General features: G+C 35.1%; 1 protein-coding gene across 2 annotated transcripts in view; it reads right to left on the bottom strand.

Annotated features, from left to right (window-relative positions):
- The window catches only part of Prkg2 (protein kinase cGMP-dependent 2), a 95,910-nt gene that overhangs the window by 11,488 nt on the left and 68,348 nt on the right, over nucleotides 1-16,074 (bottom strand). For both annotated transcript variants that reach the window (XM_047566699.1, XM_047566698.1), the window contains 2 exons: nucleotides 5,081-5,244; nucleotides 760-882 (listed from right to left, as the gene is read on the bottom strand). In XM_047566699.1, the coding sequence (XP_047422655.1) occupies nucleotides 760-882; nucleotides 5,081-5,244 (287 nt within the window). The remainder of the gene's footprint in view (nucleotides 1-759; nucleotides 883-5,080; nucleotides 5,245-16,074) is intronic.

The raw sequence follows: 16,074 nt of genomic DNA, 5'->3' as shown, positions 1-16,074 counted from the left end.
TAGTTAGGAATATATTTGTATGAATTCTTAAAATGAACTCTAAATGAATACTTAGTGAGTACTAGCTTGCCAACTTGACTGAGAAAACCAGGGAAAGATTTAGAGAATCATTTACATCTAAGCTGGAATCTTCTTAGATGCAGGCAGGAATTCCTGCTGGCAACCACAGCTAGGTTTCATGTTCTAAATTTACTAAATTTTAATGATTCAGAAAAAGTTCAAGTGCACAAAACAAAAAGAAAGGAAGAAAAAAAAGTAGCAACAAAATGGAACTTAACCAAAAAATCTGAAGCCTACTATTTCTGATAAATGATTTTTAGTATTAAGTAGAAATTTGGGGTAATTTAAAATAAGATCAGAAGAGTACCTTTTAAAAATTAAAGGTTGACAAAAGACATATAGTAGTATTTAATCAACATTACTGATTTTCTCTCAAACTAACAAGGTTATAAATATATTATTTTATTTTAATCCAAAGTTTGTTGTTCTATTTTTCCCTATACGAGATGAAGATGATATCTAAAGATAATCTGTGAAATTTGGATCTTTTTAAAGTATACATTGGTACTGTGGTTATACAATGCATGAGGTAAACTCAAACTCCTAACTTAGTCTGCATAACAGGAAACATCTTTCTTGAAATGTAATTCAGCAACATTAAAAAAAGTAAGTGTATACCTAATTTAAAAAAGTATATAGAGAGAACCTGGAAGCCTTCATGCTTAATCCAAAACAAGGGGTTACGAATGATCTTCTCACCTGCAAAGCCTACGAATCAAATCCTCAGGTCTCCTTGTTATCTTTCTGGGAAAATCCATTTTTTCAATTCCTTTGAGAATCAAATTGTACGTCATCATTTGATCAACTCCAGAAAAGGGTGGGCTAGGGAAAATCCAAAATAAGGACACACTAAGACCAGAGTCCAAGGATTCTTTTTTCTTTCTTTTTCTCTTACTTTTTCTTCCCTCCTACCATTCTTTCCTTCCTTCCCTCCTCTCTATCTCTCCTTCTCCTACCTCCCCCCTCCTCGTCAGTCATTTTGTAACATATTTCACATCACTTAAATCACACACACACACACACACACACACACACACACCACACAGATAGAGGTAAACTGTCAGTTAGTGATGATCATTAAAAAGAAAACTAAAGGAACGGAGAGGGAGTTATGTGATTTTTTTTTTTTTTTTTAGACAGTGAATAGGAAAAGCCTCTCCTCTGAGCTAAAGTTGGGCTGGAAGTATGAGTGAAGAGAGGAAGTGCATGAGCTATGCTGTTGTCTGTGGGTAGAATGCTCTGAGACAGGAAGAACAAAGACCATGTGTCAGGAGTGGGCCTGGTGCTCTGGAGCTGTGAGGTGGGCAGTGTGGCTGGTGAAGTGAGTCAGCAGCAGAGGAATGTAAGAGATGAAGGCAACATCATGTACATCCAGTGGGCTATGGTAAGGATCTGGAAATGTATTCTGAGTTGGTGATCTAGTTTACAGAAACAAGTCAATTTCTTCAATGAATAAACTATGATGCGGGTGGGCTGGGGTCAGTAAGAAGGTCTGCTAGCTTGGTAGAGGACAATAGTATTGAAGGTGTGAGACTTGGTTGGATTCTGCATCTATCTATACTGTGAAATGAACTGATTATCTGTGACCCCTCCAAAATTCATATGTTGAAACTCTAATCACGAATGATGGTAGGTGGAGGTGGGCACTAAGGAAGGAAATTAAATCATAAGGGTGAAGCCCTCACAAATGAGATTAGTGCCCTTCTGAGAAGAGAACAGAAAGCTAGTTGGCCATTTTTTCACCATGTGAGGATCAAAGGAGAAATTGGAAACCTGTACCTGGAAAGAGAGTCCCTTACCAGAACTCTCTGGCATGCTGGCATACTGATCTTGTACTTCAGGCCTCCGAAACAATAAGAAATGAATATTTTCTGTTTAAGCCAACCAGTTTATGGTATCTTGTTATAACATCCTGAACTATGACAGATGGTAAAAACAATAAGTTTTGCTAATATGAACAAAGGTGATGTGTGGGAGAAAAAAAAGGATTCAAGAATGATGCTGAAGTGCTTTGGTTTAAATGTCTATAGAATGGAGCTATCATCACTAAAAGAAGAAAGGCTGGGGTGGTAGTTGGTAATCTGGAAGTGGAATGCATTCCCAAAGGCCTATGAGCTAAAGGATTAGTTGTTGGCCTATAGTGCAATTGGAAGGTGATGGAAACTCTGGAAGGTGGAGCCTTTGGTAAGGAAGGGAGGTCATTGGAGGCATGGCTTGGAAGGGATGGATATTGGAAAGTTGGTCTCTTCTTTCTTTGCTTCCTAGCCCTCATGAGGTGAATAGGCCTCTTCAGCTACATGTACCTGCCATGATGTACTGTGTCATCACAGGTCAAATGCAACAGGTCCAAGTGCCCATGAATTGAAACCTCTGAAAACATAAGCCAAAATAAAACTTTCTTCCTTATAAATTGTTTACTCTATGTATTTTGACACGCAATGGAAAACTGACTAACAGTGAGAAACCAGAGCAAGTTATGAGGAAGGGAATCAAAGGTTAAGTTTTGAACATCCACATGGAGATGCTAATCAGGCAGTTGGATTTATGAGTCTAGCATTCAGGATAGAAGTTAGGGATGAAAGTATGATTTGTGGTTGTCAGCATTTATGGCCATGGAACTTGATGTCACCCAGGGAGTGGTGGGTAGAAAAGAGGTTAAGGACTGAAATTGTCCAATGTTGAGATGTCAGGAAGATGGGAGGCATCTAGCAATGAGACTGAGAAGGAGCCATAGTGTGGGATCAGAAGAAAGAGGAAGGTCCTAGAATCTATGTGCAGTGAATATTTCAAGGAATGTACACCTGAGATGAGTAAAAAAGAATTGAGAATTGACCACTGATATTGGATAACATTTCATACACTTTGCTCTGAAAACAATTTCAGATATATTCTATTATGCCATCAATAAAAATGATTTCTACTACTCTTCTGTATTTTAGCCATGCTAGAGATCTTTTGATACTGAGAGTTCCCACTCTTGGTAATAAACTTGAAACAAAGGCAGTGTACTGACTTTTTAACAATCTAGGTTTCACTTGTAATGAGAAGGTAGGAAACAAAAAAATTGGTAAGATATATTAAACACATACACATAGATATACTTTAAACTATATATTTTTTTTCATCTTATTCTTTAGGTCTTTTTTCATTTTCATTTACCTCCTGCCTCTCTAGAGTTCAGGGCATTTAAAATTAACTTTTCTCCTGCCCTACCCTGAAAATGTTTGCAAAAACAATTCCCCAACTTCTTTATGACAGTTCAAGGCTACTTTAGCAATTCCAAAGGGTTGGGATTTTCCCCCTTCCTTATTTTCTCATTTTATTTCCCTATTTCTCGTAACAATTTAGTCTGTGTGATGAAGATTGAGATGTATATTCTCCAGTCACCTACAGGTACCGTTGTGCATCTCCCAGAAATGCAGCTGAAATTTCTAAAATGGTGAAACAAATTCTCAAAATAGAATTCCTTGTGCCCAAATCTTAAATAATGTTCTCTAAGTGACTCCCTGGAAAATTTCCCTTCTTTCCTTCATAATCTTAAGCAATAAATATTTGGAAATGATTACAGATAATATAGAACAATCTTTCATATCTATCTGCCCAACATGTACAAAGATGTTGAACGTAGACACATGTAAACTAATATTGAAGCTTTTCATATAAAAAGTTCAAGAAGAGATGCAGGGGTAACTCAGTGGTAAAGCAGTGGTCTAACACAGCACACCAAAAAAAAAAAAAAAAGAAAGAAAGAAAGAAAAGGAAGAAAAGAAAAGAAAAACAACAACAACAACAAAAATTCAAGAAGATTCTGTGTGATTCCACAAGGCTCTCCTTTTCTCAAGTGTGTGTTCGAGACTTCTATCCCCCTCCCATGGACCCATCCCAGTATTTCTTAAATGATTCCGTATGTAAATTCTCTCTGAAATTAAGACTGAGAATATTTGGTTATAAATTGTTGTAAGGAAGATCTAATCAGTAAATGAGAAAAAGAGGTAGAAGATTGATTTGAGTTCTGTGTGTGTCCATGTGTTGTATGATAAACAGATACAAAGCCACAGATGTGATGAGAAGTGCATCTCATTTAGAACCAGAAGACTTGAGATTAATTTGCTGATCTTCAGTAGGTAGCTTTCTCACTGGTTTTCTAATCTATAAAATTTAAATCATAAAATAATCATAATAAAACTTGAATCATAAAATAATAATAAAAATTCCTGCCTTATCTTCCACACCAGTTTATGAAGACTAAACTAGATATAATGCTTACATAAGTGCTTTGTAAACTGTGAAGTATTTTACAAATGTGAGCAAATACTACATAGATTCTATGACACATGTGCATATGCATGTGTCTGTACATGTGTATGTATGTTAAATATTTGGGATCCTGGATTCATTAATATGCTCTTTTCATCTCTTTGGAAATTACAATTCAATTTTAACTGCTAAAACCCCTGTTGAGTCTTGTCTGTGTTCATTAACACCTCTAGAAAGGAGTTGGCAAGAAGATGAGAACTTAAATACAGCAGTATGGCTTTCTCTTGCATTTCTGGTTAATGATATGTTGGGAGGATGGAAGAATATGAATAAATGTAGTTTGATTGATCAATGAATTTAATTGAACTAGGAAAATAGCTTATTAACAAACTTAAAAAAGAGGAAATGATAACATCACTCAAAACTTTCATCAAAAACATTCACTGCTTCTCTTATTTTGCTGGATCATCAAAGTAAGCCCTCACGTATTCAATATATCACCATTAATAAGGTACCTTGAAATGTTAGTTAAAACATGGCAATTCTGTACTTCTTTCTTTCAAATTCCTGAATCTTTTCTGGCATGCCATAAACTTACAAGCTCACCGTATTTGAAACAGTGTAAAGAGAAAAAGGCAACATACTTAATAAAAATATTTCAAAAATATTTTAAACTCCTGAATTATACATTTTCATCATTAGTGAGTGATTCCTACGCTTCTCTAAAGAAGTGTCTGAACAATACTGGAAGGTATGCACTTACTTGCCAGTTAGGAGCTCATACACTAGAATTCCCAGGGACCAAAAGTCCACACTGAAGTCATGTCCTTTGTTGAGAATGACCTCAGGAGCTACATACTCTGGAGTCCCACAGAATGTCCACGTTTTCTGCCCAGAACCTATTTTTTTAGCAAATCCAAAGTCAACCTGGAAAAGAATGTCAAAGAAAATGTCAGAGATTATAAAACTTATGTTCCTCTTTAAGTCTGCCACTAACTTCCTAAATCTTTCTACACTCCCACCCTTTCTTAAGTGCACACATGTGCACATGCACCACATACACAGTCTCTGCCTCTCTCTCTGTCTTACATACATCTACAGAATCACATATAAATCTAATGGCACTTACCTCTATTCCCATCACCCGTAGATGACAATTCAAATTTGTTAATATGCTCCCAACAAACAGTACCAAAAGCAAATTTCAGTGTGTTGGTGGTATTCAATGGTAAGAAATGAGAAAGGGGAAGTGATGCAGCCCTGGGTGTATAAAGCTCCATCATGGAAAACCACGTGGTTGGGGGAAAGGGTTGGAGGGATATTACTGGGACATGACTCTGAGGTTGTCCCGGAGGGAACTAGGGACTCTCCTAGGGTAAAGAATCAGTGACCCCTTCTCTATCTTTTCAGAATGGGTCCTCCCACTTCTCTGAGCCTCTGCTCAATGAACTCTGTGCACAGAATAGACAGGAAAGAAAGCCGGAGCTGCAGAGGCCCCTTCACTGAATTGAGGCAGTGTATCTAACTGTAACCCACCCTGCACAACAAACAGTTGGTCAGCCCTATGCAGGGATGTTTAGCACATATTTTTCATCTCTAGTATATACAGATACTATTTTAACAAAACCATGGTTCCATTTCCCTCGAGTAAACAGGCACACAAATTGTGCCCAGGCTTCAACATGCACATTTAACAACTTCATTTCACATGAATGATCTCAACAATATGGCAATAATCTTGGCTAAAGAATTAAATTAACAAAGTTAACATATCAAAGTAAGCCTTAACTTAAAAAAGTGTAAGCCAGTGAGTTATAAAATCCATGCCCCATTATTTATTCAAATATTTAAAAACCTTATTTTACCTTAAATTTCTTAGAAAGTTACCATCTTACAGATGCTTTGTTCTTATCACACAATAGCAAGAATTTCCATACTGGGAAAAGGGAATCTACATAACCTAATTCAAAGTAGGCTTTTACTGTTTTCTTTCATCCAAACAGAACAATTCACAAAGATTATATCTAGGAGATCACTGGGGATATTATAAAATTAAAATCTGTAACCAGCTGAGATTAACACATCTACTTACTCCTCAGAGAAGAAACCAATATGAAAATTGTAGCTAATTTTATAAAGACTGAATTTTAAGAGACAATAAAGCAACACTTATAGCTGCATTTGTATTCACAAATAGGTGGAAATAGTATATTTTGTTGGTTTATAACTGCTTCTCAACTCATTTTTTAATTCTATTTAATTTCCCCTTTAAGAATGACTGAATATTTATTAGCTATTTAAAAGAGATTTTCCAGTTTTAAAGTGGTAATATTTTAATTTGAATTGCTAGTTCTGCTCTTATATTTGCATATTGGCCCATAGATGGTAATAATTATATAAATGTTTGGAATTTATGAAATCTTATCACTTTATTTATCTTCTTAAATCATTTCAACTTTGGTTTACTCCATTTAGTGAGAGAAAACTGACATTCAGACCTACCCAGTCATGTGCCTAATAGAGAAGACTCCACATCTTCTATGTCAAGTTCTTTAAGTTTTCTATAAAATCGAGTTCTTTCTGTCATGCACCACCATGGATACTAAACAAGGCCTCCACCTTTTCTTTACCCCATCCCCTCTGGGCAATGACAAGTTACTTCATTTGTTTATTTAATGAATATTTATTGAGCATTACTATATACCAAGCACCAGGATGCAGACAAAGCCCCAGTCCTGGCAGAGTTTACACTGAGAAAAAGAAAAAGATAACAAGCTTATAATTATAATGTCATAATTTCAGAGGTGGCATATGCTATAAAGAAACATACAGCAGAAAGAGGCACAGAGAGCAATAAGAATTGTACCTGAAATAAGGTGACCAGGAAAAACCAACCCATGAGGAAGAAGCATTTGAGCAGATTTGAGTAGAAATCTGAGTGGAGTTCTGTAAAAAGTGATTCTGCAAGGAGGAAAGCTCTGAGATGGGAACATGCGTGGTTAAGTTCAAGGCCTGTGAAGGCCAGTGTGGTTGGAGGGAGAGATGCAGGAAGTGAGGGCAGATTCTGGAGTGGGTTTGTAAGCCACAGAAAGAATTTTGGATTTTTCTTCTAAGAAGTCATCATAGGATAAGAGAAAGATGTACAATGGTACGGCCTGACTTATGTCTTAAAGGATCATTCTAGGAGATAAGAAAATAGACCCCTGCTTCTTTTCCTTCACATGGTAGTAGCAAAACTAGACTTTCAAGAAAGATCTCTGGAGAAACTTACTACAGATTCTCCTTTGTTTCTATTAAATTTCCATTATTAAAAATGGCTTAAATTAAGCTAAAAGCTTAAAATCATTAAGTTTCCAAAGATTTAATAAATTTAAGAAGGTTTTAAGATACTTCCACCTCTGTAGTCATGACTGCATCATTGAGAAATAGAAAAATTAGCACTGTGGCTTGCTGGAGCTATGTCCGAGAAGTATGAGCTTTTTCCCATAAGTTTCTCTCTAGGTCAGAAAATTTGTCAGATATTGGTTCTCTCAGTCACATAAATATGGACACAAAATGACCAGTCTAATTAAGCCAGATGATTCATGGAGACATAACATTCCAAAATAATATTTATGTGGCATTTTTAGGGCACTTTCTTTACCCAAGTCTAGACAAGGGTAAAATGGAATCTGTTCATCCTGTCTGCCAACAACCAAAGTTGTCCTTCAGATACTTCTGTCCATCCTCTAAACAGACAACAATCAGTGACTCCCATCAAGTGAGAGAGAGAGGAGGAGGGCTAAGTAAGGTATGTGTGGATGACCCTTTCACAACAATGGCCTGCTCTTTATGGGGTGTGGAGATTCAGATAAAATGCTCAGAGTATTTAGTGAAAGAAGGTGGGCAAGATGAAGGGATAATTTGCGTGTACAAAGGCAAACTGGAAAAATCCTTTGAGGCTCATCTCATGCCACCGTCTCTGAAAATTTCTTTGAATCAATGAACCAATTCCTCTCTTATAAGGGTCTCTAATACTGCTTATATTCCACAATTACATCCGTAATGGTAGTACTGTCTAATTGGGTGTGAGTAAATCTAGTTCCTTAAGAAGAGACCTTATATCTACTTATTATGTACCTTACGGAATTTGTAACACAGATTTTCAACGTGTGTTTAGTGAAAAAAAAATTGAAGAGGTAACTGCTAAAATGGGTTTCAATAAGATATACTGAAGTCTAGGAAGGTCATGGGTACTTGTATGAGCTGAGGCTTGAACCAGGCTCTACAGGAACCTTGTCTGTAGAGGTAAGTTGATGAAGAGGTAGAAAGTATTTAAGAGAGAACACTGATGGGAAAAACTGTCACTTACTAAGTCTAGTTAAATGACCTGGCAACAGAATATTGTTGGAGCTGATGATTAGTTTTACTTTTAAGTTAGGAAATTTTATACACACACATACACACACACACACACACACAATGTGACATGTATACAAATTATAAAGCATGAGAATGAATTCCCCTGTAAATAACTAGAGGAAAGCCACCTGCCAGTTAAATAACTAGAGGAAAGCCAACATAGAAGGTCCTTGTGCTTTTCGCAGAATGTCTTCTTGCTCAGTGCCAAGAGGTCATCGTTCCCCTGACATCTGCACTTATCACTTGCTTGCATTCATTTTTACTTTTGCCAGATATCTAGGATCCCTATATATGATAAAATTTTATATTATAAACTTTAGGTAGATCTTATCTATTTGGGGGCCAATTGCCTTTTTTATTATTCAAAATTATATTTGTGAATTTAAGCCATCCTTAAGTCCATTTTCACTGCTGTATCATAACACCATTTAATTAACACACTATGATTTTTGTCCATTCTACTGTTGGTGAACACCTGTGTTATTTCCAACTATATGCTACTCCAAAATTCTTCTGATAGCATTGTTTTCCATGTTATCTAGCAGATGTGTATAAGACAGTAGAAATGATGGGTCAAAGATATGGCATCTTCAAATTTATTAGCTATTGTCAACTTTACTTTCCAAAGAGATCATACTATATTGGTACTCTCTTCACCAGAAGTGCATAAAAATTCTAATTGCCCTACATTCTCACAATGATTTAATAATATAAACATGTCCCTTTTTGCCATCTGTGAGTACAAATTTACAGTGGATTTAACTTATAGATCCTCCATTAGTAATTAGTTTGAGCTATAGCATTATAATTATCTCTTCATATCTGAGAGAGCAATTTCCTTCCAACCTGTTCTCTTTGTCTTCAAAAATGTCTCACTATTCTTGACCCTTGGGTGTCCTTCATAAATTTTAGAATCAGCTTTTCAAACTTTCATGAAAAGCTCTGCTGGGATATCCACTGGAAGTGTTTCAATTCTGTAGATCAACATGCACAGTATTGATATCTTTAGGATGTTGATTCTGTCTGTTTTGAAACATAATATATCTTTCTAAGTTAGGGTAAATAATGCTAGTTGCTGCAACAAATATATCCAAGAAGGTATAAAAGCTTAAACTCTGTGTTAATGTACTTCTTTCTTGCATTCGGTGCTTTCCTGAGTAGCAAGTGGATCTTCACTAAACAGTAATTCAGGAAGACAGGCTCCTTCTATCTCAGGACTCTGCTAACTTCAAATCAGCCATGTTTGTTGGCAACAAGTCAGAAAGAGTACAGAGACCCATTGCAGAATTTTTATAGGCCAGGTGTGTGAGAAGTACACATCATTTTTGCTAACATTTCACTAAACAGAACTGTGTCACATGGTCACAACTAACCAGAAAGAGGGCTGAATGGAACTGTCTAGCTCTGTGCCCGGAAGAGAGAATGAACAACATTACCTATTAATTTAGGTTTTTTAATATCTTTTAAATATATTTTTATGAATTTCTCAATAAAGTTGTTGCACATTTTTGCCGTACTTGGTTATAGACACTTTTTTTTTGTTTTTCATAAATGGCATTTGTATCTCTATTTATCAACTATGTTTCTGGTTGAGTTTTTATATTAATAATTTTACATGCTGTAACCACATTTAAACTCTCTCCTCAAGTCTAATATCTGTCTGCTTTGGACTTGTATAGCATTAATTGTTATCAACTAGTAGGTTTTGTCCTTTAGTTTTCAATCTGTTTTTTAAGTTTATCTCTACCTTACTTCATTGGTAAATGAAATGCTGAATTGGGGTGCTGATTTCAAGAGAAGACTTCTAGTGGTTAAGCACTATGTACAGTGCTTATTCTAAATTTTGTTAGGTATATTTCAATGGATCAATTAAATTTATTTCTATTTCTGGTTAGCTAAGAAATTTTATTATAACTGAATGTATCAAAATTTTCTCTGCAACTATGATGTGATTATATTTTTTTCTACTTTAATCTGTTAAAGTGGTAGTTTAATAAGATTTTTCAAAATTTTTAATACTTTTAGAACAGTCAGTGAGATTAAGGGGAATGGTGCAGAAATTTCTTATGTACTTGTTGCTTCCTCACACATACAGTCTTCCAATCGTCAATGCCCCCCACCTGAGTGGTACATTCAACACACCACCCAAAGTCCATACTTCATATTCAACAAACATGATTTCCTGTATCCATCATAATATATCATATGAGTATTTTTACTGCCCTAAAAATATGTTGTACTCATTCTTCTCCCACACCCCAAAGCTTGGCAACCATTGGTCTTTTCACTGTCTCTAGTAGTTTTGCTTTTCACAAAAGGTGATGCATTTGAAATGAAATAGTATGTGGTAGCCTTTCCAGATTGGACTTTTTTCACTTTGTAACATACATTTAAGGTTCCTCCATGAGTTGTCATGGCTTTGATAATTCATTGAATTATCATTGAATAGTATTCAATGATATAATATAATTCAATATATATTATATATAATATAATATAATATAGTATAATTCATTGAATTAGCATTGAATAATATTCCATTTTCTGGATTTACCAGTCTATCCATTCACCTACTGAAGGGCATCTTGGTTGCTTGTAAGATTTGGCAATTATGAATTAAACTACCATGAACAGCTCATGAAGGTGTTTAAGTGAACATCAGTTTTCAACTCCTTTGGCTAAATGTCAAGGATTAGGATTGCTAAATCATATAGTTAGTGTATGTTTAATAAGGTTGAGAAACCAGAAAACTGTCCACCAAAGTGTGTGTGCTGTTTGCATTTCCACCACGGCTCCACATCCTCGCCAGCACTTAGTGTTGTCATGTTCTAGATGTAATCACTCTAGAAAGTGTGGAGTGATATTTTGCTGTTTTAATGTTTAAACCCCAAATGATCTATGATTTTAGATATCTTTTCATATGTTTATTAAACATCTGTATATCTCCTGAAGTGAGATGTCTGCACAGGTATTTTGTCCATTATTTAATAAAGTTCTTAATTTTCTTCTTCTTATTTTAAGTGTACTTTATACACTTCAATAATAGTCCTTTGTTAGATGTGTCTTTTAAAAATATTTTCTCCTACTTTGAGGTTTATGTTTTCCTTCTCTTGGCATTGTCTTTCACAGAGCAAGTTTTTAATTTAAATGAAGTCTAGCTAACCAATTATTTCTCTCCTGTACCAAGGCCTTTGATACATATCTTAAAAGTCATCACAATACCCAAAGTCATGTAGTTATTCTCTCATATTATTTTCTATGATTTTTATGGCTTTGAATCTTATATTTATGTCTATGATCCATTTTGAGTTAATTTTTGTGAAAGGGGTAGAAGGGTGTAAGGTCATGAGCCTAGTTTCCATTTTCATATGTGGATATACAGCTACTCCAGCACCATTTGTTGAAAAAACTGACTCTGCTTTATATATGCCTTTGCTCCTTTGCCAAAGTTGACTCTGCCTATGTGGATCTACCTCTGGGCCATTGTTCAGTCAATATTCCTCTGTCTTCATTACTGCATCTACATCAGATAGTGTCAGTCCTCTGACTTTTTTCTTCAATGTTGTGCTGACTCCTCTGGGTCTTTGCCTCCCTACATAAACTTTAGAATCAGTTTGTCATTATCCATCAGGTAACTTGATGGGATTCTGATTAGGATTGCAAAGAATCTAAGATCAAGTTGGGAAGAACTGGCATTGTGAGGCTATAGAGTATTCCTTTTCATGAACAACAAATAGCTCTCCAATATTTAGGTTTTTTTTTATTTCTTTCAGAAAGTTTTGTTGCCTTGCTTATATAGATTATTTACACATTTTCTTATGTTTAAATCCAAATATTTCATTGTAGGAGTGCTAATGTAAATATAATGGTGTTTTTATTTCAAATTCCACTTAGTAATTGCTAATATCTAGGAAAGCAACTGACTTTTGTATGTAAACCTTATATTCTGTGACCTTGCTGTAATTGCTTACTGGTTCCAAGAGATTTTTTTTTTTTTTTGGCTCATTCTTTTTGATTTTTTGCATGGATGATAGTATTGTCCATGAATAAATAAAATTTTATTTCCTTCCTCCCACTCTGCATACCTTCTATTTCCTTCTCTTATTACATTAACTAGGGCTTATAGTATGATGTTGAAAAAGCATGATGAAAAGGAACATCCTTACTTTTTCTGACCACCATTTTGCTCACCATTAAATATAATATTAGAAGTAGGGTTTTTGTAGATATTTGTTATATTGAGTTGAGAAAATGTCTTTCTTTTCCTAGTTTACTGAAAGATTTTTTTTTTAAATCAAGAGTGGTGACAGATTTTGTCTAATGCTTTTTCTATAATTATTGATATAAGTGTGATTTTTATTTTAGCCTGTTGATGTGATGGAGTACATTAATTGATTTTCAAAGATTGAACTAGCCTTGCATCCCTAGGGTAAAGTTAATTTTACTTTGGTGTATAATTATGTTTATGCATTCTTGAATTCAATTTGCTAATATTTTGTTGTGAACTTCTGCATCTATGTATATGAGAGATTTTCCCTGTAGTTTTCTTTTCCTGTAAAACCTTTGTCTACTTTTGATAGTAGGGCAAGGCTACACATGTACAAACATGTAAAAATGAATCCCACTATTATATATAATTATAATCCACCAATAAGAAAGAATGAATTAGGAAGAATTTCCTCTGCTTTAATTTCTGAAAGGCATCATAGAGAATTGGTATAATTTTTTTCTTCAAATGTGGGCTGGAATTCACCAGTGAATCCAACTGAGGCTGGTGCTTCCTAATTTGAAAGGTTATTGAATATTTATTCAATTTCTTTAATAGATATAGAACTCTTCAATTGTTTTATTTCTTCTTTGACTTTCAACTGATCTTATCTTTCAAGGAATCAGTTAACTACATTCAGGTTATCAAATTTGTGGAAATACAGCTTTCGCAGTAGTCCTATATTATCCTGTAAATATCCTTGAATTCTGTCATTGTACCCCTCTTTCATTTCTGATATTAGTAATTTGTTCCTTCCCCCACATCTCTCTCTTTTCTTAGTTCTAAGACTAGAGATGTACTGATTTTATTGATCTTTTCAAAGAATTGGCTGTTGGTTTCATTGACTTTCTTTGTTGATTTCTTGTTACCTACTTCAATAACTTCTGCACAAATTATTAATTATTCTCTTCTGCTTACTTTGAATTTCACTTTCTTTTTTTCTGGTTTCCTAGGGTAGGAGCAAAGATGATTATTTTAGATCCTTTCCTAATATATCACTGAATGCTAGAGATTTCTCTGTAAGTTCTACTTTGGTTGCACTCCATAAATTTTGATAAGTTGTGTTTTGTTTTCATTTAGTTCAAAATATTTTAAAATATTGTTCAGATTTCTTTATAGACCCATGTGTTATCTGTTAGTGTGTTGCTTAATGTCCATGTGTTTTGGGACTTTCCAGTTATCTTTCTGTTATCAATTTCTAGGTTCATTCCATGTAGGTTCATTCCATGTGTTCCGAGCCAACATAGTAATGTCCACATTCAAGTATCCAAATGACACTATACCACTTCACAGGTTTGCTAACAAAATAGTCCTAATTACTCTCCATCCCTGGGTGGATTACTGTTTTCATTCTTTTCACCTACATATAGAGGCATAATATGCTCTGCACTTCATGCATCTGTAAGTGGTGCCTGACATTAATTTGGAGTAACTCTCAGTCATTATTCTTTCAAATATTGCTTCTGTTCCCATTCCATCAAACTTGCATTATCCCTTCAATAGTTGTTCCACAGTCCTTGGATATTCTGGTGTCCCCCACAACCCAATCTTTTTATCTCTCTGATTTTCAGTTTTAGAGATTTCTGATTATATAGCTTCAAACTTAGAAATTCTTTTATTAATTGTGTCTAATCTACTAATGAGTCCATCAAAACCATTTATTCCTCCTGTGATATCTACCGTGAGAATACAGTAGAGCTCCTGGAGGACTAACAAGTGTCCCCTTCCGCCAATGTCTAGGCCTTCTGGAGTTTCTGGAGTTTTGAACTCTGCAGAGTAACTCATCAGTTACAGTTAAGGTCTCCTTCCACAGCACATGGAGGAGGTTTCCCTGGTGAGTCTCTGCTCCTGTGAGTGTTTTCACTCCCTGTATCCCCATGTCTCTCTCTTCATATGTGGGTGCATTAGTTTCCCGTGTTCTCCCCTCTCTCTTACAGATCCAGGAAGAGTTGTTCTTCCAGTCTATTCAACTCTTTACTTACTAGGTGGCAACATCAAGTTCTTTACACATGCAACTGGAAGCTCACGGCTGGCTGTGTGTTTACATTCCTGAGATGCATCCAACCTGGTTATGATGCATTGTTATGAATTTGTATTCACAGCATCAGTCAGTTTTATAATATTCTCCTGATTTTGCTCTGGATTCATGAGTAAGACTGGATATTAATTTATCTTTTTTAGGACATTTCTTTGGAGAACTACATTCACATTAACTAATTCCATAAAATAAGAGTCATCTCTTACCAATTTTGGAAAGATATCCATAATTTAATATTAAAGATCTTTGAAGTGACTACTTTTTCAAAGGTATAAGATCACTCAGATTTTCTATTTCTGCTTGTTTGATTAGGTGTCTTGTGAATCTTTTCCATTTCATTTAAGATTTCATACATAGTACTTGCTGATCCACATAAATCTCTGCTTTACCTAATTATGTTCATTCATAAGAGTATTTATACATCCTCTTCTTTTGAATAGTATTCACACAAATTTTTAAAATTTTATCTAACTTTTCAGAAAACCAACTTTGCGTCTATCCTTTTTAATTTTGTTTTACTAGTTCATATTCTTTATTTTTTCCTTTGTTTTTCTTTTTCTTATCTTCTTAAGTTGGATATTTAGCTCACTGATTCCCCTGACAACCCCCAATCCTCCACTGCCCCCCACCACCAAGGGGATCAAACCTGGGCATTGTGTGTGATGAGCAAGCACTCTGTCGCTGAGCTAAATCCTCAACCCTTAGCTCATTAATTTTTAACCTTTTTTATTTCCTAGCTGAAACAGATAAGACTTTAAATATAACCCTAGCTGTTGCAGCCCACCTATGCTGATATGTAGCGCACCCTCTATCATGCACCGTTCTTAAATACTCGTTAAAGTTTTCTTCACTGCTTGTTGAGTCATTGTGCAATATCTTTAAAACTCCACCAAGACCAGTTACGATTTTTGTTAGTGGCTTCTTCCTGTTTGTTGTTGTTACTGAGTTTTCCTTTAAACACATTAAGATCAGTGAACAAGAACTACACGTGCCTATTTTGAGAGTGAGAGCAGCACTGCCTCTTGGCTGCTCCTTCATTCTTAGCATGCTA

Source organism: Sciurus carolinensis, chromosome 10, assembly GCF_902686445.1.
Source record: "Sciurus carolinensis chromosome 10, mSciCar1.2, whole genome shotgun sequence".
Taxonomy (NCBI): domain Eukaryota; kingdom Metazoa; phylum Chordata; class Mammalia; order Rodentia; family Sciuridae; genus Sciurus; species Sciurus carolinensis.
Note: the sequence above shows the minus strand (reverse complement) of the source record. Positions and strands in the feature narration are given on the sequence as shown.